This window comes from Odontesthes bonariensis, chromosome 3, assembly GCF_027942865.1.
Source record: "Odontesthes bonariensis isolate fOdoBon6 chromosome 3, fOdoBon6.hap1, whole genome shotgun sequence".
Taxonomy (NCBI): Eukaryota; Metazoa; Chordata; class Actinopteri; order Atheriniformes; family Atherinopsidae; genus Odontesthes; species Odontesthes bonariensis.
In genome coordinates this window covers 1,788,779-1,814,166 of record NC_134508.1, presented here as the reverse complement: position 1 = coordinate 1,814,166, position 25,388 = coordinate 1,788,779, and the positions used below count along the sequence as shown (strand labels likewise).

Below are 25,388 nucleotides of genomic sequence, written 5' to 3'. Positions count from 1 at the left end.
TTTTGACAGGAAATGACGATCGGCGACGTCACGTTACGTTGCATCTTGGGTAGTTTGAGTATGAGTAGTAACCTCATGATGCATACCCAACATTTCAGAGAATCTAGTATGCATCCGGGAACTTCTGCTTACTCAAACTCGCATACTAACTCAGAAAGTTAGTATGAGAAGTAGGAGAAGTATGCGGTTTGGAGCACAGCCTATGAGGATTTTTTTCAGATTTAGTCATTCCTGAAATGATTTATTTCCTTGTTGAAGAAAAGACGTTTATTGGTTGTTAAACTCTGCTGGTTTATTAAGGTTTTATATTAATGGGTTTAACCGTACGTGTCATGATTGTTGAGCTCAGTCAGATGCAAAAATATGATTCTTGTTATTTCCCGCTGCTAATTCTGTTTTCTGAGATTCAGCCTCTTCAGGACTTCCATGATCCATCTGGACCTTTTTTCCAGATCTGGGCAGTGCAGCAAATTTGAAATTAACCATTTAAGGAGCTCCAAAACAGTGGTGATCAAAATGATTTGCTTCCTTCTGTTCACCGCTAGCTTCCTTCTGTTCACCGCTAGCTTCCTTTTGTTCTCTGCTAGCTTCCTTCTGTTCACCGCTAGCTTCCTTCTGTTCACCGCTAGCTTCCTTCTGTTCTCTGCTAGCTTCCTTCTGTTCTCTGCTAGCTTCCTTCTGTTCTCTGCTAGCTTCCTTCTGTTCATCGCTAGCTTCCTTCTGTTCACCGCTAGCTTCCTTCTGTTCTCTGCTAGCTTCCTTCTGTTCTCTGCTAGCTTCCTTCTGTTCACCGCTAGCTTCCTTCTGTTCACCGCTAGCTTCCTTCTGTTCACCGCTAGCTTCCTTCTGTTCACCGCTAGCTTCCTTCTGTTCTCTGCTAGCTTCCTTCTGTTCTCTGCTAGCTTCCTTCTGTTCACCGCTAGCTTCCTTCTGTTCTCTGCTAGCTTCCTTCTGTTCTCTGCTAGCTTCCTTCTGTTCTCTGCTAGCTTCCTTCTGTTCTCTGCTAGCTTCTTTCAGTTCTCTGCTAGCTTCTTTAACAAGCCGACTGATTTCCATTAAAATGCTAACGTGAAATGTTCCGTTGTGTTTGTTCCGCTCAGTGGACTCGTTATGTAAACTGGCTGCTTGCTGATGAGATGCTTTAGCATTGACGTTGTGCTAAGCTAACTGGCTTTTACAATGGACACAGTATTTTCTCTTTTCTTTTCTTTGAAATGCTCCCAAACTTTAGACATTTTTTTCTGATTTTACTCCTTGTCGTTTTCTCCGGTGTCCTCCATGAAATCATGTTGCAGAATTAACGTTGAATTAACGAATTAACGTTGAATTAACGTATTAACGTTGTGCGACAGTCCGTGTGAAACAGGGCGACCGCTGAACAGAACATGTTGGTGGGAGTTAAACGAAGCATCGAAGGATTCTTTGTAATCGAGTTATTTGAGGAGTCGTTTGAGTCAAACATTCAGTACAGTAATGTCATATTTTTTTATACCAATATTTATTCTTTTAATATCACAATGATTAGCAATACCACAGTATGATGGCATCCTTATATAAGATATCACAGTTGTTTCCATTCCAACTGTGCGTCGAGTCTTCTTTCAAACACCTCGAGAGAGTTTTTAAACTCTTTTTCTGCATTCGTAGAAGTGTTTATACAGCTTCCATTTGTCTTTTCTTATTCTTATCTACTAAATAGGAATAAAAATGTCAGTGGAAACCCAGCTACTGGCGCCATTGTGCAATGAATTGCTAATTGCATAGATGGAAGCCAAGCAAATCAGTGAACATATTAACACACATCATAGTAAACACCAGTCGTTTTCCAGTCTGTCAGCTCATAAAATCTGCTTTAATTGGATGGTTGGAGTCTGTGTTGCTCCTACCAATCACAGCCTGAAGCAAACAGAGTAAGAACTCCGTATTTATAGTGTGGGGAAACCTCTTCCACCTGATGATGTTCCTTCATTGTAAAGCTCCAAGTTACTTTTGGAGATTTCTTTTTTTATTCAGCCAGAAAGTTATGAAGATTAAAGCAGTTTGTGGGTTTTTGGTTTGGTCAGATTGTCCATAGTTTTTGAATTAGACCAAAGTTGGACTAATTTATGCAGTTCTGACAAGAAGCTTGAGATCTCTGTAAGAGTTTGTTGGGGAAATTTGAGATGTAATTCATCTAAAAGCTGGAATATAGGGGCGCCGTGTAGCTCAATAGGTTGAGCAGGTGTCCCAACACACCGAGGCTAAAGTTCCCCCCCACTCTCTCTGCAACAACTGGAAAGTTAATTTAAATTAGAGGGAAGATTGATATATCAGTAGCCTTGAATTCATCAGAGTTGTTGAGTGATTGATGAGGTTTTAGAGTCTCCAATCAGAGAAGTGGCTGAAAGCAGTGGCCCTCTCCAGCTTAATGACTCCACCACAGGACCCTGTGGGAACCTGAGCCGTTCTGTTGGCCTCAAACAGTCTTCTTCCAAAAACTTAAACCTGAATCATGACAATTCAATGTGTTCTCAAACACAGGGTAGTGTTTATAGTGGTTATATTTTTAGAAAGGATTTATGTTTACACTCAAACACAGTCTGAGAAGACTCGACACTCTGTTGTGTCTAATGATGCTGTTTCATGTGCAAGAGATGCTGAAGAAAAGGAGAGAATAGATGTTTTATGTTCTCATGGTAACGTGTATAAATAGCACGCCGCTTGAGGCACTTTTTACGTGTCATTTATACACATTTTAAGTAGGGCTGGGCTAATTAATCACATGATTTCCCTGATTAATCACGATTAATCGCATTTGTACGCAAAATCCCAAAATGAATCCAAAAGTAGTGTATAGCTTTTAGCATTTAGCTTTATTTTAAATGTGCTGCCATATGAATGAAAGTGCCATAACATTTGTTGTGCAAACACACTTTTAACATCAGCATCTTTCTGTAGTTTTTATGTAGAAGCCTCGCTCCACTGTCTGTTTCCTTGAATGACTTGCTGCTATCAGTTGTGTGTTTTGCCTTTAAGAGATATTTTAGACTGGAACTACTACGCTGAGAAGACAATTCAACTTGGCTGTAAATGCAGGAGTTTTTTTAATTTATTTTGAAATACGTGCTTTTATGTTGAAACAAGTAAAACAGGAAGTAGCGCCGGTTAGCTCCGTTAGCTTCACACAGAGACCGAGGAGCACCTGTAATGGTCTTTCTTTTCTGGTTCCGCAATAAATCTGCGTTAATGTGCGATAAAATATTTATCGGCGTTAAATAATCAACAAGTTAACGCGATAATAACGAGTTAACTCGCCCAGCCCTAAATTTTGACCAAATGTTGACCGGCACACAGTAAACTCTTTCAAAAATGTCGGAAAAGTGATTCCGGAAATTATGTTGTTAGCCGACCAACACAACCCTTGAGGTCTCCGTGGCTCTCCGTAGACGACCATAAATCAGGCTTAAGGGCCGTGTATACTCTCGCAGCAGTGTGTCGCAGTGAGCTTGTCGCTGACATGACGCAGTTATTTTTGATTTATGCCCAATTTTGAAGCGCGGTCTGCGCTATGTTAATTCCACGCCAACGCAGGAGGTTACAATCACGAACAAGCTAGGATTGTGGGTGTTACGGTTACGGAGGTCATTCAACAACAATGGCGACTGGACGAATGCGCACTTTGATTGAGATGCAGCTGATCGATCTAGAACTAGAAGAAATATTTCTACTACTGGAACTGGCAGAGCGGGAAAGAATCGTCACGGTTAGCACGGTTAGCGTCACCATTAGCCAGTTAGCAAACCGGAAATACGCATAGTGTAGAGCGGATGTAGAGTTGACCAATCAGAGGCCTCCTTTCTCTCCTCCCTGCGACGATATCTGCGGCACTGTCTGCGGTGAGTTACAATTTTGGGGAGGTGCACCAGAGTGTCTGCGGAAGGGGGGGGGGGCATGTCTGCGTTAACTGCGACACACACGCAGACGACCTGGTTTCCGACCATAAATCAGCCCTTAAAGCTTCTATAATCTTTGTTAAAGGTTCAGTGTGTAACAGTTAGTGACATCTAGTGGTGAAGTTGCAGATTGACACCAACCAAACAAACTGGACATGCAGTGCTACAGCAATCCGAAACTTGCTTTAATGATATTGCACTTTGTCCAATTTATTAATGTAAATGTGATTTTTATTTTATTTTTGGGGGGGGTATTTTCACCTTAAAGTTCCATCTGTGCTTTGAAGCTGACGGTGAAGTTAAGGATGGAGGAGAGTGGAAGGCAGCAGAGGAGTAAAACCAGAGGATGCAGAGCGGTAACAGCCCTGAAGTCGGGGCTGTGTGAGTGTGAGCGGCTGTGAGACGTGGCAGAGCGAGGCCGGGCCAACCGGCAGATCTGTTCCATATGTTTCCTGGAGACAGACGGAGCGAGGCCGCTCCCCTCCACCCCACCAACAGCACAAAGAGGCTTCGTTTAAAAAGACAAAACAATCCAGGAGCAAACCGTCCGCCGCTCGGCCTGATTTCCTCCGACCGGGGGATATCGGTTTCAGGTGGAGACGGCAGGTGTCGGGTTTCTGGGAGCTGGCAGGAGAAATCAGGAGGGCAAAGAAAAACACAGCCAGCTGGTTTCATCACATTCATCATTCCCACGTGTTCCAACAGTTTCTGTCGGCAGGGCGAGCGCGAAGCACCTCTTCATGTCCGGCATCGAGGACCGGCGCCTCCCAGAAGTGTTCAACAGAAACAACATGTCACACAGCAATAAGGAAATGAACAAACCCACAGAGAACCGTTACCAGCTCTGCAGCTACCATCGGTTTCATTGAGCGCTCCAGCCGGTCTCTGCTCATCGCTTTGGTCTCTCCTCTCAGCGGTGGAAGCAAACGGGAGTAGATTAACCCATCGTCCCGTAGAACAGACAGAATAACACACCCTCAGACTGTAGAGTCAGGTAAACTCGTGCTAATGCTAATGCTATTGCACGTCTGCTGCACATTTAGCAGCATTAGCAGGGTTTGCATTGGGATTTAGAAGATGAAATTATAAAAAAAAAGCAGGTCAACAAACTTCCTTTAATGTGCAAAAAACATTTCTATCCTTGCATTCAGGGACAGGGTTGGGATAACCCATCGTCTGGCCTGACTAAAAACACGGGACGTGCTCTGAATTTACAGACAACTCGTGCACACACTCTGAGTTTGGATTGTTAAACTAAATTTCACTGATATTTTTCAGATTTTGTCATACGACACTAAAAGATGTTCCTCGTTTGTAAGATTTTCTGCAGTATCTGTAGCTTAACCCTTTGTTTGGTCTTAACATTGTGTTTACTCCCTTTGTCCTACGGGTCAGAAATGAGCCGCCCTACCAAAGCCCCAAAATAAAGCAACTTAATTTAATTTTAAATCCAAATTCTATTTTGTATGATGAAACCACCTGTTATTTATCTGTTCAACTCAATTCAATACATTTTTTATCATGTATTTTCTGTTACACAATACAAAAAGACAATCACCAGTTTTCAGGATTACACTTTTTTTTTTAACCACAAACCAACTGTCATTTGGACCAACAGTTTTCTTGTTTTCTCAGTTTTCTTTTACATAATAAAGGTTTATTATTGCTATTATATAAATGTGAAGTAATTACTTCTGAATTAATTATATTGAAAGGGAAAAAATGACCCAAAAGTCAATCTTTGTACCCTAGTGGTGTACAGCCCACATGGAAACATAAACAAAAATAAAGTACGACTTTTTCTAATTTCTAATTTCAAGCTGGAAAAAGATAGTTGAAGGTATTTTTTCTACGGCTAAACATGGTGGTGGCTCACTTTTGACCCGCAGGACAACAGGAGGGTTAAATGCTGCTTTCAGGTCTGATTTGAAGCTTTAAAAGCCGCCTCATCCTGTCACTATTTTCCAAATTAGTCTGGCTTCTCTCAGAGGCAGTGACAGGCTCTGCAGCCAGAACACAGCCCCCCCCCCCTCTGACTGGTTTCCAGGCAGCCGCCGAAGCTCCGAGGACCAGATTTAAATGTTTGTGTTGCACTGACATCTGCTGGTGGATGGAAAGGTGGACCTGCTGCTTTTTATTTTTACCTGCCACATTTAGCTGAAACATGAAGTGATGGCAGCTCAGTGGAGACAGATGAGGCTTCAGGAGTGGAACAACATGTCACAATCTGTGTGCTGCGCTAAAATTTCTGCTTTTTCCCCTCTTTTTTAATGACTATGGCTGTGTTTGAAACCGCATATTTCTCTCATATTTCACTCCTACTACACATACTAACTTTGTTAGTATGAGTTGGTATGCGAGTTTGAGTATGCGAGAAGTTCCTGGATGCAAATCAGTTTGATCCCCACTGTTTTGGAGCTTTTTAAATGGTTCACTTCAGACTTGCTTCACTGCCCAGATCTGGGAAAAAAGGTCCTGAAGGATCATGGGATCTCAGAAAACAGAATTAGCAGCGGGTAATAATAAGAATCATATTTTTACATCTGACTGAGCTCAACAATCATGACACGTACGGTTAAACCCATTAATATAAAACCTTAATAAACCGCCAGAGTTTAACAACCTATAAACGTCTTTTTTTTCTTCAACAAGGAAATAAATCATTTCAGGAATGACTAAATCTGAGAAAAATTCTCATTGGCTGTGTTCAAAACCGCATACTTCTCCTACTACTCCTACTAACTTTCTGAGTTAGTATGCGAGTTTGAGTAAGCAGAAGTTCTCGGATGCATACTAGATTCTCCTAAATGTTGGGTATGCATCATGAGGTTACTACTCATACTCAAACTACCCAAGATGCAACGTAACGTGACGTCGCCGATCGTCATTTCCTGTCAAAACGGCAGTTTCAAGCTAGCTACAACGAGGGTAGGTTCACTTCCTGTTTTCAAAACAAAAGCACTAATTGTATCCTAATGGCTTTACCTATGATAAAAGGCAACGGGTATTTTATTTTGTGAAAATAACAGGAAGTGCGTTGCTCACTGCGGCTAGCTTTAGTAGCACCGAATTCGTGGGAACAAAATGGTAAACAGCCGGTATTTTGTCAGGTTTTCAACACGTTGGGGATCAAAACGACTACTTTCTCACCTGAAAATGTTTCAAATGTTGCTAAAGTTTACAGAGTTTAGAGCTTAAGTGAAATCAGCTTCAGGCCGGCTGAATTCGGCTCGGGCAGGAGCGAAATGCATTGTGGGTAAACGCTCTGCATACTGTCTGATCGATCAGTATGTAGTATGGAAGTATGCAGTATGCGGTTTTGAACACAGCCTTAAAAATTATTTTGGCCGTTGTAGAATAATTTGTGCACCCTGTTCAAGTTGATTAATTACAAGTTTTATTCTGAGGACAAGAGAGGATAAGATACCAGCTCAAATAACAAAGTCAAATGTTCAGATTTCCTATTATTATCGTGGGAAAAAAAAAGGCAAAGACATTTAAACTTGAGGTGTTTATTAAAGACGGCCTCAATAAATATAGCACCATTTCACCGTTGGATGAGACTTGGACGAGTTTAAACAGAAGATGCTTTAACGTTCCAGGTTGGGAGTTATGCTACCTGGTCATCATTTAGAAATGAGCTCGAGTTGATTCAGGTGATATTAGATATTAGAGGAACAATTTTAGAGGAGTTATAGATGCTCAGTCTGGCCTCAGCCCTGCAGAGGATACACTTCCAGCCTCTGAATAAAGGCTATACAAACATGCAGAGATAATATAAAACATCCATTCACACGGATGCGGCGCTTCAAAATGACATTTTTCAGTGACTTTACAAACTTCTGCTGCAGGGAAAAGTCATTTTTTAACTCATTTCAGACTCCTCTGTGGTCATTACAACGTCTCAACCTTAGGAAATGCTGCAGAAGGATTTTTAAGCTGTTTAAGTTTGGTTTGTTGTTGTTATATTCTCACAAAACCAACAGTAACACACTGTAAAACTGCTTCCTACTCAACTAGATCTCATCAAACGTTACAGTTTATGCCAAAGCTAGAAAACAAACGACTAAAAAAGGTGAAATGAGTCGAGTCGCTGAGTGGTCGTCCTCTGAAAATGACCAAAAGGTGGCGCTGCGTCCCCGTCAGTCTGCAGTGCAGCAGCTGTTGACTGTTGGACGGCTGTAAACAGTCTCTGGTGCGTTAGCTTATGATGTGATCTTGCGCCCTGACAGAGAACCTCTACGTGTGAAAGAGCACCAACAACATGTCCTACAGGTTCTAAAATACATCAATATAATGAACTTTTTTAATGAACAGCTATCCCATTAGGAGTATGGTTTTATCTATCAGAATTTATTTCCATCAGGACCTTAGCGGGTCCATTTCTGAGCTGCCATCTTCCCCGTCTGTTACTTTCTAAAGTTGCCCAGCTGGATGCCCCTCTGGCCGGCCACACAGCGAAAAGTGGACGGCTGAATGTTCCAGTATTTAACCGGGTTGGCGAACAGGCTGATGCCAGTGTACAGGTTCTTCTTCATGCCGGCCATGACGGGACAGAAGTCGTTGATTCCCACGTTGCTGATTTTGTTGCCGTGAAGGAAAACCACCTGTGCAGGCAGAGAGAATGTTCTTTTAACTCATTATTCATGTGCTAATGTGCTGCTGTCTCAGTGCTACCTATTAGAAACTCAATGAGATGAACTTTCTAACAGACCTCAAGTGTAAACAGTTATACATTAAAACACCTTCAGGTTCTATACCAAGGCAATTATACATTCATCTTTTGTCTGTGTTCAGCATCTACTCGTACTAAAGCGGGACAACATTTTGCTCAGTGGACGTATGCAATTTAAAGAGAATGGAATAGAATAATATTAAAAAAATACATAAAATAGAATAAAAATAGAAACACACAGTTAAAAGCAATCAAAGAAGAGTGGAAAAAAGAAAAATATAAAACAATTAAGAGGATTTATAGCATTATGCTTTAAAATTATTTAAAGGAACTCAACCATAAGCACACTGAAAGAGAAAAGCGCATCACTTTCCCACCAGGGGGCGCCACATGGCTTTCTCAATAAACCGGCTCAGATGCTAAATATTTGGTGCAGGTTAAAGGCTGAGTTATACCTCTTTTAACTCCCCTTGCGCTTGTGTTAATGACTCGAGACGTTTATGCTCCATTTTGCTTTGTCGGCGGTTGCGTGTGCTGCGTGGCGATTTCCCCGCCAGGACAGTAGGTGGAGCAGCGGGTTTTTTCAATGACAAACCTACTACGATGAGAGGAAATTCACCGCCAGGACCTCTTCGGCAAGTCTCTCTTCGAGTGGATTCATCATAGACATAATATATTATATATATTATGTCTATGGGATTCATGCTTCTTCTTCTTCTTCTTCGCTTTCTACCTTGGCGTGTGAAAACAGCGGCCTTTTATTAGGGGATGAAACCGGAAGATGAACACGCCGCCGGATGTGATGTAGATAGTGGCTTGTGCTCGTGTCCAGAGTGGCTACTCTATAGCTCTGCTCGCGTCTTGCTTGAAGTTTAGAAAATTGAGGTGACACACGCAAGCACGCAAGGGGGGGCTTGCAACCGCGCAAGGGCTTGCGTTGCGTCTTGCGTTACCGACTATAAACCAGGCTTAACTCTTTGTTACTAGTGTTAATTTATTATTTTATTCTCTATAGTAGTGCTTTAAAACCATATTTATGTATTTTGTATTGAATATAACCGACTACAGTTTAAAATAGGGATGCACCGAACCGCTTTTTTCACCTCTGATACCGATATCTGAGGTTTAGATTGGCCGATACAGGAAAAACAGCACAGAATTATGGTAACAAATATAAATGGTACAGATATAAATGTACTGAATTACTTATTTATTTAATAATTGTGCACCAGTAAAACAATCTGAACCATAAAAATATAAGAACTGGTTCAGTCGGTGCAATTAGGGATTCAAAATCTAATGTAAAACAAAATATTAAATAATAAGAGCTGAAATTGAGAAAAAAAACAATAACTTCTCGAGCTTGGTTGGTGGACTTTCAAAATAAATAGCAATCAGTTCTTTATACAGTTTAGTGCAAATGGGAATTAAAAATCCATTACAAAAGCATCTGAACAAAACAACAGCTTCTGTAGCTCGGTAAAGGCTAAAAAAAAAAGTACAGATTTAAGTGTCCAGTTACCTGGACGTAGCGCAGGGAATTGAGGCCCGGCGGGACCTTTTTTAGGCGGTTATGGTCCAGGTGGATCTGACGGATATTTGGGATGTTGGCAAAGCTGCCGTTTTCTACAGACTTGATCTGGTTAAAACCCAATCCTAACCTGCAAAAAGGGCAAAGGATGGTTGAAGATGCGTCAGCTCTGAAGAAATGAGGAATGGTGATTAAGACATCAGTTAAAAACTAATGACATCACTTAGTGTTAAAGGAGTTTTGTTATTGTGCATGTAAGAGTTGATTTTTAGACTTTTTTCCACATAATTCATGGTGAGTGTCAGTTAGTCTTAATATGTATAAAATTAGTAATTTCTTTAGCTTTAGCAGAAATGTTTGAGTGCTGAGTCATATCTTTGGGGAATAAAACGGGCCGGTTGTCACCTCTGGAGGTTTTTATATCTGATGAAGTCTTCTATTTCCACTTTAGAGATCTTGTTGTAGTCCAGGCTCAGCTCTGTGATTGAGGATGGGAAGTCTGGGAGGTACGACACACCAAAGATGACAAAGATAACCCTTAAAATACGATGTTAACAGACATAAACGGTTTGAACGTGGACCCGTTGGGCAGGTGATGTCTTACCTTTTGGCACAGCTGTGAGTTTGGCCTCTGCTATGCCGATATACAGAGTCGACAAGCCGTTAAACGCTCCCATCTCGATTCCACTGTTGGCCAAAGGGTTAGCTCCCAGCTCTGTTTGGATAAGCACAAAACATCTGGTTGGCTTATTATAATCCACTAATATGATGGAAAACATAATACAATAGGGGCGTTGTGATGAAATTCTCACGAGTTGCTCTTAGAGACCGACACAGCTTTGTTAAACATCAGTAAATACACTTTGTAACGAAGCCTCAGCACCTTGAAAATCCCAAAGTTACATAAGAGATCTGATGATTGAAGCAACATTTTTAGGTCGGGGTTTGGTCACCGTTGGTCCAAATAGGATTGTTGTGGATGTAAAAAAAAAATAGGGCTGGGCAAGTTAACTCGTTTTTATCGCGTTAACTTGTTAATTATTTAACGCCGATAAATATTTTATCGTGCATTAACGCAGGTTTTATTTTGTAAAAGTCTGTTGCTCACAGGCTTTTATTTTGTAAAAGTCTGCTGCTCACAGGCTTTTATTTTGTAAAGGTCTGCTGCTCACAGGCTTTTATTTTGTAAAGGTCTGCTGCTCACAGGCTTTTATTTTGTAAAAGTCTGCTGCTGTGGAACAGGAAAAGAAAGTAATCGGTGGATCCACCAAACATGGAGAAGGGTACGGAACTTTTACTCGGCCATTTTCATTTTAAAGTTCTTCCAGACGGCGGAGTCGACAGAACCAAAGTCATCTGTAAACACTGCCAAGTTGAGTTGTCTTCTCAGCGTAGTAGTTCCAGTCTAAAATATCACTTAAAGGCAAAACACACAACTGATAGCAGCAAGTCATTCAAGGAAACAGACAGTGGAGCGAGGCTTCTACATAAAAACTACAGAAAGATGCTGATGTTAAAAGTGTGTTTGCACAACAAATGTTATGGCACTTTCATTCATATGGCAGCACATTTAAAATAAAACTAAATGCTAAAAGCTATACGCTACTTTTGGATTCATTTTTGGATTCTGCGTACAAATGCGATTAATCGCGATTAATTAGATTAAACATTTTAATCGTTGCCCAGCCCTAAAAAAAAAAAAATACTAGGTCAATTTCATGAATTTTCACTGTTAGCAACTGATTAATCGGACTAAAACCAGCATAAAACCTAAGTGCCCGATAGGTGATATGCATGCATTTTTATTACATGCTACATGTATGATTAGCCGGGATGATGGAGCCCTGATTGTAGAGAGAAGAACTTTGTAGAACCGAAGGTTGAAAGGACACTACGGTAAATAAGTGTGGACCCTGGAAGATCACCGGTCCATCTCTGGGCTAACACAGAATCTATTTTACTGGAAAGCTTAAGACCACAGCAGCTCTGGTGATTTGTTTTTTTACATCTGTTATGATGTGTAACCACGGCAACAGGGACGCTGTTAACCCGTTGGAGCAGCTAACTGAGCTTTCCAAAGCCCAAGTAATACCTGGAATAAGACCCCCAAATCATGATGAGTTGAAGAGTAGAGGTCTAGGATGCAGAGAAAAAGAGGAGGAAGTTTAAAGCTGAGAGAGTTCACCTGAGTTACCTGCTGACGCTGTGTGTGACATCATCAGCTCAGTTGTTACTAAGCTACAGAAACACCCGATGGAGCCCTCTGAAGGTTTCTACCACACCTTCCTCTCTGCTGGCTTATATTTTATTTTGTTATCCATCTGTAACACCAGCTGATCTTTAATAATAGTTCATACTGCAGCAATATAATTCCCCTTTAGGAATTAATAAAGTATTATTGAATTTAACTGAATTAATATGCTTAAAGGTGCTTTTTTTGGGGGAAAAACTCAATAACAGCTATTGACAGAACTGTAAAAAACAATACCTACAACATCAAGAAGAGGAAATTATACAAGGTGGCATGCAAGTGGTGAAGTATGAGAATAATGATCTATTGTGCATTCTACTGGAGAGAGAATTCAGTTCATCAAACATCTTCTTTACATCAACACAACAGAACATTTCAAAATGGAATTAAACGGCTTCTGGAGTCTCATGTAGACGTGGTCGAAGTGTTGTGAGCGTTGTGTTTGTGGATAAATGTAAAGCTGGATGTGCACTCTATGATTTTATTTGAAATATCTTAATGAGTAAATATCAAATCTGATTATAGTTGTTATATTGGAGTCATAGTTATTGCTTCTACGTGTTGCTGACATACAGACGGGTCTCAAATAAAGATGGAGACCTCTGAAGGTCTCTACACCACCTTCCTCTCTGCTACATGTTTGCTAGTATCTGTCTATAACAACAGCTGATCTTTGATAATAACTAATGCTAATCAGTTGAATTGAATTGAATTGGGGACCAATGTTAACTGTTGTTTCTTCTGACCTTGTTAGAGTTTCCAATGGTGTGCCAACGGCTAATTATGAGTCTGATGAATAAGTGTGCAACCAACCGGTTTATATTCTCTGGAGGCTTGAGAGCTTGATGCTGACTTAGGATGTGTTCGAAACCGCCTACTACTCCTACTAACTTTAACTTTAACTTTAAGTTCCCGGATGCATACTAGATTCTCCGAAATGTTGGGTATGCATCATGAGGTTACTACTCGTACTCAAACTACCCAAGATGCAACGTAACGTGACGTCGCCGATCGTCATTTCCTGTCAAAACGGCAGTTTCAAGCTAGCTACAACGAGGGTAGGTTCACTTCCTGTTTTCAAAACAAAAGCACCAATTGTATGGTAATGGCTTTCCCTATGATAAAAGGCAACGGGTATTTTATTTTGTGAAAATAACAGGAAGTGCGTTGCTCACTGCGGCTAGCTTTAGTAGCGCCGAATTCGTGGGAACAAAATGGTAAACAGCCGGTATTTTGTCAGGTTTTCAACACGTTGGGGATCTAAACGGCTACTTTCTCTACTGAAAATGTTTCAAATGTTGCTAAAGTTTACAGAGTTTAGAGCTTAAGGGAAATCAGCTTCAGGCCGGCTGATTTCGGCTCGGGCAGGAGCGAAATGCATTGTGGGTAAACGCTCTGCATACTGCCTGATCGATGAGTATGTAGTATGGAAGTATGCAGTATGGAAGTATGTAGTATGCAGAATTGCAGTATGGAAGTATGTAGTATGCAGAATTGCAGTATGGAAGTATGTAGTATGCAGAATTGCAGTATGTAGTATGCAGTATGGAAGTATGCAGTATGTAGCATTTAGCATGCAGTATGGAAGTATGTAGTATGCAGTATGGAAGTATGTAGTATGTAGCATTTAGCATGCAGTATGGAAGTATGTAGTATGCAGTATGGAAGTATGCAGTATGGAAGTATGCAGTATGTAGTATGCAGTATGGAAGTATGTAGTATGCAGTATGGTAGTATGCAGTATGTAGTATGCAGTATGGAAGTATGTAGCATTTAGCATGCAGTATGGAAGTATGTAGTATGCAGTATGGAAGTATGTAGTATGTAGCATTTAGCATGCAGTATGGAAGTATGTAGTATGCAGTATGGAAGTATGCAGTATGGAAGTATGCAGTATGGAAGTATGCAGTATGGAAGTATGCAGTATGGAAGTATGCAGTATGTAGTATGCAGTATGGAAGTATGTAGTATGCAGTATGTAGCATTTAGCATGCAGTATGGAAGTATGTAGTATGCAGTATGGAAGTATGTAGTATGCAGTATGGAAGTATGCAGTATGTAGTATGCAGTATGAAAGTATGCAGTATGTAGAATTTAGTATGCAGTATGTAGTATGCAGTATGTAGTATGCAGTATGGAAGTATGTAGTATGCAGTATGTAGTATGCAGTTTCGAACACAGCCTAAGTCTTATGCTTTCTTTTTGTGATGAATCTTGTTCCTTGTTTTTGCTTTGATAGTAAAACTAGCAGAGACCGCCGGCTCTGAAACTGAAACCCGGTCTCACCCAGAACATGCAGTTTCCTCAGGCCTTTGAATGCATCCTTCTGGACTCTGTTGATATTGTTTTCGTGGAAACGCAGCTCGATGACGTTGGGAGGCAGATTGGCGGGGATCTCGGTCAGCATGTTGTAGGACAGGTACAGCAGCCTGAGGTTGTCCATGTTCCTGAAGGCCTTCGGGTGAATCTTAGAGATCTTGTTGTTGATCAGAAACAGGCCCTGAAACGAAAAAAAGAGGGTCATAATGGCCTTTAATGGAATCGATCTTTGTCGCATTTTCTGCAGTAATGTAACATATTTTAAGTCCCAGTGGTCCTCATTACCACCTGATCTGTGCCGAGCTTTTGCTGCCAGCATTAAATATGAACTCGCCAAGATGCTTTCAACAAAATGGTTCCAGAATGGCTTATTAGTAATGCCAAATGTTTGACTGGGGGATCTGCTTCTTATCACACTGTTTGGTTTGGTTTTTTTATTTTAATAATAAATATCTATCAGAAGTATATTAAAAAAAAAAATGATTTAAAGAACAAGAAAACAGAGCAGGTCAGGTCAGCCGCTCCTTTGAAACACACATCGGTGATATTTGTCCTGATTGTTGTGGTTCGGTTCAGCGCTGCAGGCCTGATGTGGTTTATTTCCAGCTGAGTAAACAGCTGAGAGATGCAGGCCAAGACGTGCTCCTCGTGTTTGGTTTTCCATCTCATAGGATGTTAAGTATTTGTTTGTAGCCCGTCGACCATCATTCCTCCAACGTGAGGAATAAAGATGAAGCGGTTCGTATCTGTCAGGATTCTGAACTGATTCTAGATATTTTCCTGGGCGGCGTTATTAACGCTGTGTTTTAGAAGAGGTTGTGGGAACTTAGCTGCAGCTTCTAGTAAAAACCAAGCTGTACTTCTCGTTGTCTTTTCTGTTTTTTACTGATTCAAAAAAGTACAATAAAACAACGACAAAACTTCACCTTTCTAGTTGCAAAGCGTTCTTTTTCTAACTGAACTTTTTATTCTTCTACTGTTCGAACAGTGAACCATTTCCAGAGGTGGGTAGTAACGAGTTACATTTACTTGAGTAAGTTTTTGAAAACATTATACACTGAAAAAAGTGACTTTTTATACTTTTTACTTTTCCTTGAGTAGATGTGTGCAGCAGAAACTGTCCTCTTACTCCGCTACATTAGGCTACAATGAGCTGGTTACTTTTCTTCTTACCTCTTTGGTATTCTACGCCTCATTATTTTTATCCCCCCGCGTACGCCTCATTTTAATGTTTTATTCTGACAGAGAGAGAGACTTCCACCAAAGGCTCTACCACCTGACTGTGTTCCACCAATCAGACGCGGCCGTGCGGTCTGGTCACGTGACCGTACTCGATCTCAGCGGCGGGACGGGTTAGCTTTAGCATTAGCAGTCGTAGCAAACAAACAAAGAAACAGATGAAAAATGTCAGAACCAACGGTGGGAAATGAAGACGCAGACGAGGCCTCATACTGAAAGCATGTTTACCTTACAAAGAGTGAGAAACAGCAGCTACATTATGTGTCTTCTGTGGCAACCAAAACAAACGCACATTTCAGCAGAAACTCAACATCTAACTTGAGGAAACATGTAGCGCTAAGTTTCCTAAACTCGTTTTTCCCCCATGGATAGGTGAATGTTTGTTTTTTAGGTTACATATGGGTTACATATGTTTTAAACATTTCCTAAGTCTCTTTTATTTTTTATTGAAGTTCTTGAATTTACCTGGATTATTTTAATTTAAGCTATTTTGTAATTAATTCATTTTAATTAATTTTATCAATTGGATGAACTCTAATTTGCCTAAAGATGATTATTTAGTATTTTTGTCTGTCTGATTGAATGCTTGTGTTAACAAATAAATCAGACGTTACTCAACAGTTACTCAGTACCTGAGTAGTTTTTTCACCGAGCACTTTTTTACTCTTACTCAAGTAATTATTTGGATGACTACTTTTTACTTTTACTTGAATCATATTATTCTGAAGTAACAGTACTTTTATTTGAGGACACTTTTGGCTGCTCTACCCACCTCAACAGAGGCTCTCCTTGATATATAACTTTGATTATAACGTATTTGATCCTTATTTTAGAGTTTATTTTTCCGAGTTTCAGACTCGGTTCTCTCATAGAAAGTGAGATAATGATCAGACGATGGAGGACCATCTTACAACAGGTTATCTGCTCCTTGTTTTTATCAGAATTGATGTGATATTTCCTGCAGTGCATCAGTCTGACGTCGAACTCAAAGTTTATCTCACATAAAGCTTGCTGAGGCCTTTAAAGTCGTCCTCCTTGATGTCGGTGATGTCGTTGTTTTGAAGGTCAATCATCACCGTGTCTTCAGGAATCTTCTCGGGAACAGAAATCAGACCTGTTGGCACAGACACACAAAGGTGTTGAATGCTGTGTTTCACTTTATAAAAACTCAGCTGGACGGGTGAAGGGATGATAAGAAGGACGTCTACTGAAACGTCTTATTCTTAAATGATAGCAGCTGTCTGTAAAGGCACTTATGGGGAGATTTCCTCCCTTCTTCTTGCCCCTTGTGGTCTTCGACGTATCCGTTTATTCTATCAGAGCTCCGGCTGTAAAAGTATGTCCTGAGCATACAAAGTAACGGACTTTCTCTGACAATAAGTCATGAAAACCGGCGTTTGTTTTACCACCGTCACCATACGAAAACACTTCTATTAGACACTCTATAGACATGACCTGAAACTGCTGTAAAAGCTGCCGTTTTAATATTCTTTGGTAGTTTTGTGGTCATCTGCAGGAGGAGCATGTAAAGTAAAGACACGGCTGTGTTCGAAACCACATACATACTCATCGATCAGACAGTATGCAGAGCGTTTACCCACAATGCATTTTGCTCCTGCCCGAGCCGAAATCAGCCGGCCTGAAGCTGATTTCCCTTAACTCATTGGCTGCCAGCCATTTTCAGTTCAGAGCCACCCATACTGCCAAGTGTTTTTCAGTATTTTGACTGATTTTCCAAGACCCACAGAAAAGTGTGTCTTATGACTATGTACGCACCGAAATTACCAAAAGAAAGAGTAGACTCTCTTCTTTCATCAGGAAAAAAAAGTTTGTTTCTACCATTTTCAGTCCTTTAGTAATAGACAGTAGAACATAGGTTGGTTTCACCAAAAACAGCTGGTGGACCCAAAAAATGGAGAAAACGAGCTCTTTTTTTTTTGTGTGCATAGTGGCACTGCTGCCATCTTGCGGGTAATGTTGCCAGTATATTCTCTGTTTAGTGTTTACAAGCCTAAGATTTAGTGACGAACTCCGCTAGATTGTCCCCCAGCCCGCTCCGTTAAAAACGCAATTGACGTCTATAGACGTCTTTGGCAGTGAACGTTTTTTTTTAAATTGACGTCTATAGACGTCAATGGCACCGAAAGAGTTAAGCTCTAAACTCTGTAAACTTTAGCAACATTTGAAACATTTTCAGGAGAGAAAGTAGTCGTTTAGATCCCCAACGTGTTGAAAACCTGACAAAATACCGGCTGTTTACCATTTTGTTCCCACGAATTCGGCGCTACTAAAGCTAGCTGCAGTGAGCAACGCACTTCCTGTTATTTTCACAAAATAAAATACCTGTTGCCTTTTATCATAGGGAAAGCCATTACCATACAATTGGTGCTTTTGTTTTGAAAACAGGAAGTGAACCTACCCTCGTTGTAGCTAGCTTGAAACTGCCGTTTTGACAGGAAATGACGATCGGCGACGTCACGTTACGTTGTATCTTGGGTAGTTTGAGTATGAGTAGTAACCTCATGATGCATACCCAACATTTAGGAGAATCTAGTATGCATCCGGGAACTTCTGCTTACTCAAACTCGCATACTAACTAGCCGGACTACCTTCATCAACACCAAAACGAGGCTGGATCTCTGCTCACAGGACGCAGCAGGGGGTAAGAAGATGTTCATAAATGATGTTGCTGATATGGGATGTTACACAGCTTCATGTCAAAAGAGGCGAACTGTCCCTTTAAAGTAGTTCTAGTCATTTTTTATTCTTTCTATGAAAATATCATTTGCAGACTCTTTTGTTTTTAGATGAAACAATAAATTACTCGTAATCTGACAGCAAATAGCCTCCATGGTGGTCCGTGGCGTAGTGGGCTGAGCAGGCGCCCCATGAACAGAGGCTATAGTCCTCGCTGCAGCTGGCCCTGTGCTGCATGTTGTTCCCCCTCTCTCTGCTCCCTCCTTCCTCTCTCTCTTTAACTGTCCTGTCCATTAAAGGCATAAAAAAGCCCCCAAAAATAATAATAATAAAAAAAAGGAAAATAGCTCCCACAAGTCTCCTTTTTGATAATTAAACTTAAAGGGGAATTCCTGTATTTTCAACATTAAGCCTCTTTTCTGAGTCGTCTGCAATGTTTTAGAACCCCCCTCACCGCTTTTTTGATGTTTACTGCTGTCTCCGGTATTTGCCTAATTTTGATTCTTCTCAACCTGCTTCAGAACGGCAAGTCATGTGCATGTCTTAAAAGCGGAAATGCTGCTAGGTGTATTGCATTTCCAGTGCGAGAGAACTACAAACATGTCCGCTATAGTAACCACTCCGGTGAGTTGATGATTTTGAAAACGGACGTTTATTGTGCTTTTACGGACCTTTTAAGACATGCACATGACTAGCCGTTCTTAAGCAGGTTGAGAAGAATCAAAATTAGACAAATACCGGAGACAGCAGTAAACATCAAAAAAACGGTGAGGGGGGTTCTAAAACATTGCAGACGACTCAGAAAAGAGGCTTAATGTTGAAAATACAGGAATTCCCCTTTAATATTTTTGCCCACTTTTAGAAGATTTACAGGCCCTACAGCAGCCGATAGGCTGAAGGGGGACAGAAACCTTCACTGAAGCTGAAATGATCAGTTTTAGTATCACAGAGTAAACTGCCCGGCGGGCGGTAATATGACGTCCTTACCTTCATCAGAGCACTGCACCACTCGGGGGGAACAACGGCAGTTGGCTGGACAGTCGTCATTGTCGTCATCGTAATCGTCGTCGTCTTCATTGTCGTCGTCGTCTGAATCCGCCACCATGATGTCGTAGTTTTTCATCAAATCGGTGATGTTGACTGGCTGGTAGGGTTTGGCGTTGCCTAGCGCCAGCAGGCAGAGCAGGAGGAGGACCCTCATGGTTTTATCAGGTCACCGGTGGGAGAGCTGGAGGGGAACACGGGTTCGGTTAGCTCCCAGACCAACAGACCAGGCTAAACTCACGGTGCACGGGCATGGTTCAGTAGAATTAAGTGAGCCAACATGATGCAGAAGGGCGATAGACAGAAACTGAAGTGAAGATACGAACCGACCGATCTGGGATGAACATGCTTACCCGCTAACCTGTGGTTATAACACAGAGGAAATGTTTTCTGTTGGTTTTAACGTTTCCTTTTCAGAAATGCAGCTCATCAAAGATCAGTTTCATACCTAACAAACCTAATAAACCGGGGCTGGGCAACGATTAAAATGTTTAATCTAATTAATCACATGATTTCCCTGATTAATCACGATTAATCGCATTTGTACGCAGAATCCAAAAATGAATCCAAAAGTAGCGTATAGCTTTTAGCATTTAGCTTTATTTTAAATGTGCTGCCATATGAATGAAAGTGCCATAACATTTGTTGTGCAAACACACTTTTAACATCAGCATCTTTCTGTAGTTTTTATGTAGAAGCCTCGCTCCACTGTCTGTTTCCTTGAATGACTTGCTGCTATCAGTTGTGTGTTTTGCCTTTAAGTGATATTTTAGACTGGAACTACTACGCTGAGAAGACAATTCAACTTGGCTGTAAATGCAGGAGTTTTTTATAACATTTATTTTGAAATACGTGCTTTTATGTTGAAACCAGTAAAACAGGAAGTAGCGCCGGTTAGCTCCGTTAGCTTCACACCTGTAGCGGTGATGTTAGCTGCTAGTTTATCTATATTTTATTCCTCCATGCTTCGTGGTGTTTGCTGTAACTGTGTGAATGTGATGCATTCAACAGACTTTTACAATAATAAAACCTGCGTTAATGCGCCATAAAATATTTATCGGAGTTAAATAATTAACAAGTTAACCCGATAATAACGAGTTAACTCGCCCAGCCCTACAATAAACCCATCCACCCAACTTCCATGGTAGGGCTCGAGTCACATTTAACATTTAGCAGCTCATTTCAGCTGTGGGTGACTAAAATAATAACGCATCCATGATTCCACTTTACAGAATAAGTGTTCCTCTTCTGCTCGGAAACAGAACGAGGCTTCGCTGGTGTTGAGCAGAATTATGTCTGCCCATGTTTCCAGGCCTGAAGCTGCCCTGCAGAGCCTGAGAGCTCCGGCACCACTGATCACTACTTTGGTTTCCAGCCCTGCAGCTCGGTCTGATTCACCGACTTGCTTTAAGTTTAATATGTAATGAGACACAGAGCAGAAGCTGCAGCTCAAACATTTTGAATCAGTTTTCTCTCATTTATTTGGCTCCGACGCTGTAAAAAAAAAACTACTCTAATGTTCATATGTTCAACCATGCAGCAGGGAACCGTTATTTAGGTTCTCCTGAACACCTAACCCATCAGTCTGAGTCTGTCCTTTAATGAGACTGCAGCAGATCACACTTCTGCCACGTTAACTTCAGGAAAAGTGTACGTTGGTCGGTCCAATCGAACCACATTATTATTGGAAAACGTTACAGGAGTGTCGGTCAGACACGGCACACAAACTGAGCAGTTAGGAAACATTTTATTAAGTAAAAACCTCCTTATGAACTAAGTTAAATCACCACTGAGGTCCCACACTGAGGTCCCACACTGAGGTCCCACACTGAGGTCCCACACTGAGGTCCCACACTGAGGTCCAACACTGAGGTCCCACACTGAGGTCCCACACTGAGGTCCCACACTGAGGTCCAACACTGAGGTCCCACACTGAGGTCCAACACTGAGGTCCAACACTGAGGTCCCACACTGAGGTCCCACACTGAGGTCCAACACTGAGGTCCAACACTGAGGTCCAACACTGAGGTCCCACACTGAGGTCCCACACTGAGGTCCCACACTGAGGTCCCACACTGAGGTCCAACACTGAGGTCCCACACTGAGGTCCCACACTGAGGTCCCACACTGAGGTCCCACACTGAGGTCCAACACTGAGGTCCCACACTGAGGTCCCACACTGAGGTCCAACACTGAGGTCCCACACTGAGGTCCAACACTGAGGTCCCACACTGAGGTCCCACACTGAGGTCCCACACTGAGGTCCCACACTGAGGTCTAACTGTTAGCGGTCAGTCGGGCCGCTCACCAGGCGGACCTGTAGGTCGGTGGAGCCTTTAACCCTGCTAACCGGCAGCTTTACTGTACAACAGTTCAGATTTCCCCACAGATCCAAACAAGCATTCTTCTGTTCAGTTTCCTCTGCCTTCTCATTTAAGAATGTATTCCTAAAACAGAACAGGAGGGAAGGGCACGCAGAGTTCCTGCAGGGATTACTTTCAGAATGTGCTGCTCTTATTTTTTCCACAAAGACCTGAAAACCTTCCTTTGGAAATGAGTTCTCACAGCCAACATAAATGTTTGTCCAGCTCTCACCTATTCACCATCTGCGGTGATTCACAGAGTGATTTATGCATCTTCCCCGGGTTCACAGAGCCAGCAGGGAGAGCCTGAGTGCTCTGGTTTCATTCTCCTGATGGATTCTGAGCCCCTCGGTGGAACGTGCAGTCCACCCACAAATATGCGCTGGTGGTCGCTCATCCTGCTTCGACAGCACATACTGCTCAGATCAGACCCCTCCTCGGCCCCCAGACCGGCGTCTTATTCCACATGTGCACATTTATCACACAGAGGACAGTTTTCTTGATGGAAGCTTTTCATCTTTGGCAGCATTTTCCTGTTGTTTCTCTGAATCAAAGACGCCTTGAAAATCAATAAATCTCCTTTCGCTCCGGCCGCACTGGTGCAGACAAATTATAGGTCTTCATTCATAAAACATCCGAACCTGATCCTCTCTGCTGCATCCATCAGAACTCTCATTGGTCTGTATCGATTTCAAGATTTTGTCATGAAAACGTAAATAAATCTAAATTTATAAGATCTTTCTTTATAAGAACCAAAAGATTGAGTTTACATGGATTCAATGTGATGAAAAACATTAAATTCTCATTGTTAGACACTGAAGCCGGAAGAGAAATGGGACATTGATAAGTTAATAATTCATGTTTAACTATTTACAAATTAGTAAAAAGTCTGTTTCTTCTCATTTGTTTTGATTTTCTTATATTTAAACCTCTGTGCTTTACATTTCATGAAACATCTGAACTCTCATCGTTCTGTATCGATTTCAAAATTTTTGTCATGAAAACGTCAATAAATCTAAATTTATAAGATCTTTCTTTATAAGAACCAAAAGATTGAGTTTACATGGATTCAATGTGATGAAAAGCATTAAATTCTCATTGTTAAACACTGAAGCCGGAAGAGAAATGGGACATTGATAAATTAATAATTCATGTTTAACTATTTACAAATTAGTAAAAAAAGTCTGTTTCTTCTCATTTGTGTTGATTTTTTTTTATAATATTTAAACCTCTGTGATTTATAGGCAGTTTTTATTGAAAGTTACAAAAACTTAGTGCAAATAAACTAAAAACCTTGTTAATCTTCACCTTACCTTTGATTGATCTACACTCCTGTTCAGATCAGACTCACTTTGGAATAAGAGCGTTTAAAAAAAAAAAAAAGGATTTTAAGTTAAGTTTGAGCTTCTTAAATCTTGTTTAAATCCAACTTAAAAAACTCCATTAAAACACTTCCTCAGACGGTGTTTGAACCGATGAAAACTCCAGAGTTTAGCAGCACAAATAAAACCCGCCAGGGTAGAATAGTCCTTTTGTTAGTAAATCCAGGGTGTGTCCTACCTCAGCCGTCAGGTGTGTGTCCCGGTTTAAACCCCACGCAGTGAAGAGAGAGAGCAGCAGCAGCAGCAGCTGGAGAGGCTGAGAGATGGATCCTCAGTCAGTACATTCCCAGTGAGCGGAGAACAGCATCACCCTCTCCACCCAGCAGAGAATAAAACACCCCCACCGTTCGGTTTCAGAGCAGAGGTCCCGACTCGCTGAGCGTCTCTGGGACTAAGATGGAAACAGCATTGTTGGGACTTTAGTCATGTGCTTTTCATCAGGAGCTTTGAAGCGCTGCCAGGATAGTTAGCTTCAGACTCCCGCACGCTCAGGTTTTATAGGTCCGTCACCTCCCCTCCCCGTCAGGGCAGACTGCCACATTAAATGTTTTACATCCACGTGAATGGAGCCCGTTCGGAGGCCTGTTGGCACCCAGCTGAACAGGAACACAGAGGGGTCTGCTCAGCTGCTCCTGTTGGAGGTTTTCTCACTGATCAATGATCACATCAAATTGATTTATTGATTTTTTTTTTTTTTTAATTTTTTTTATTTGTTTATTTAGTCATTTATTATTATTATTAGTTAGTAGTAGTATTTTTACTAGAATTGGTATTATTATTGTTGTTGTTAACCTTGTAGCACCCACAGTTGCAGATATGCAACAAGCTTTTTATTTATTTACATTAAATTTTTATTTTTATTTTTATTTACATTACATTTTATGTGCCGACAGTTGTCACAGCATCATTTTCTTGGCTCAGTGAGTTACACTCTGCTTTGCGGTGCTCTGTTCTAGTTGGTTCTGCTCTCGTTTGGTGTGGTCTGCTTTGTCCTCCTTTCACAGCGGTAATGGGAGCTCAGCTCTCCAAATTGTATTATTACAAAATTAATCAGGAAAGCCCACAGTTGCAAATATGCAACATTGCCCAAAATGATCAAAAATAGCCCAATTCCAAAAATATTGGTTTATTCCCCCAAAAAGATGCAAGAAGAGCCAAAATGATTTTTTTCAATGATTATTCATATGCTTGGGTGCTACAAGGTTAACACAATCATTGTAAATATTAAAAAAAAAAATGTAGCTACTTCACTAATTTGAATTTCTCCCATTGGGGGATGAATAAAGTAATTTTCTATTGTATCAGGGTGGAGGTGAGCTTTGTAGGATCCGTTGTTTAGTTTGAGGATTTCCTTAATCCGGCTGCTTCACACTCAGTGGGGTCACACGGCGCTGAAAGGATCGGATTATTGGCTAAATTACAATCAGACCGAGTTATTAAGTGCATGTAGACACCTTCAACCGTCAGAAATCTGGGAGTGACCTTTGAACTTTGATCTGATGTCGGACAAATAAATTAACAACGTTGTCAGGACTAGTTTTTTCCAGCTGCGTCTCCTGGCCAAAGTTAAAATGTTTTTAAGTGGTCATGACCTTGAGAAAGCCATCCGTGCCTTTAAGGTCTACAGTTGGAGGTCGGCACATTAATTCCTCGTCTTTGTGATTTTTCTGTATTTCATAAAATGGGGAAAATAAACACAAGTTAACAAATATAAAAGTTGTATTGGATTTAGCTTTTGTATTGTTCGTTTCATCCTCTTCTCATTGTACATGCTACCACTTGGGTCATTTTTAGCCAGGCACAACCTTTCTCTCCACCGCTATGCAGACGACTTACACATTTATCTGCCATTGAAGCCAAACAGTAACAGTGCTCAATGTTCTTTGTTCAATTGTGTCGCTGATATTAAGTTTGGGGACACTGTGACGGCTGGCTTTGGCATCTCGTCTTCAAAG

At 41.1% G+C, this 25,388-nt stretch overlaps 2 protein-coding genes across 3 annotated transcripts in view; one reads left to right on the top strand and one right to left on the bottom strand.

Annotated features, from left to right (window-relative positions):
* The window catches only part of cenpp (centromere protein P), a 195,015-nt gene that overhangs the window by 91,688 nt on the left and 77,939 nt on the right, over positions 1 to 25,388 (top strand). The gene's annotated exons all lie outside the window — the stretch shown is intronic.
* aspn (asporin (LRR class 1)) lies at positions 7,465 to 23,750 on the bottom strand. The gene is made up of 8 exons (XM_075461942.1): positions 23,612 to 23,750; positions 19,632 to 19,872; positions 16,949 to 17,061; positions 14,676 to 14,889; positions 10,743 to 10,853; positions 10,544 to 10,637; positions 10,130 to 10,268; positions 7,465 to 8,539 (listed from the first exon to the last, which is right to left on the bottom strand). The coding sequence occupies exons 2-8, from the start codon at positions 19,843 to 19,845 to the stop codon at positions 8,342 to 8,344; spliced, it is 1,083 nt and encodes a 360-aa protein (XP_075318057.1). The 5' UTR covers positions 19,846 to 19,872; positions 23,612 to 23,750; the 3' UTR covers positions 7,465 to 8,341.

What these genes read in the sequence shown, in the direction of transcription:
- aspn (XM_075461942.1), bottom strand. Translation starts at nt 19,845, where the DNA reads ATGAGGGTCCTCCTCCTGCTCTGCCTGCTGGCGCTAGGCAACGCCAAA. An exon ending in AAGGCCTCAGCAAGCTTTAT is followed by an intron (nt 14,890 to 16,948) that starts GTGAGATAAACT and finishes TTTTCGTTTCAG; the next exon opens with GGCCTGTTTCTGATCAACAA. An exon ending in GAGGAAACTGCATGTTCTGG is followed by an intron (nt 10,854 to 14,675) that starts GTGAGACCGGGT and finishes TTATCCAAACAG; the next exon opens with AGCTGGGAGCTAACCCTTTG.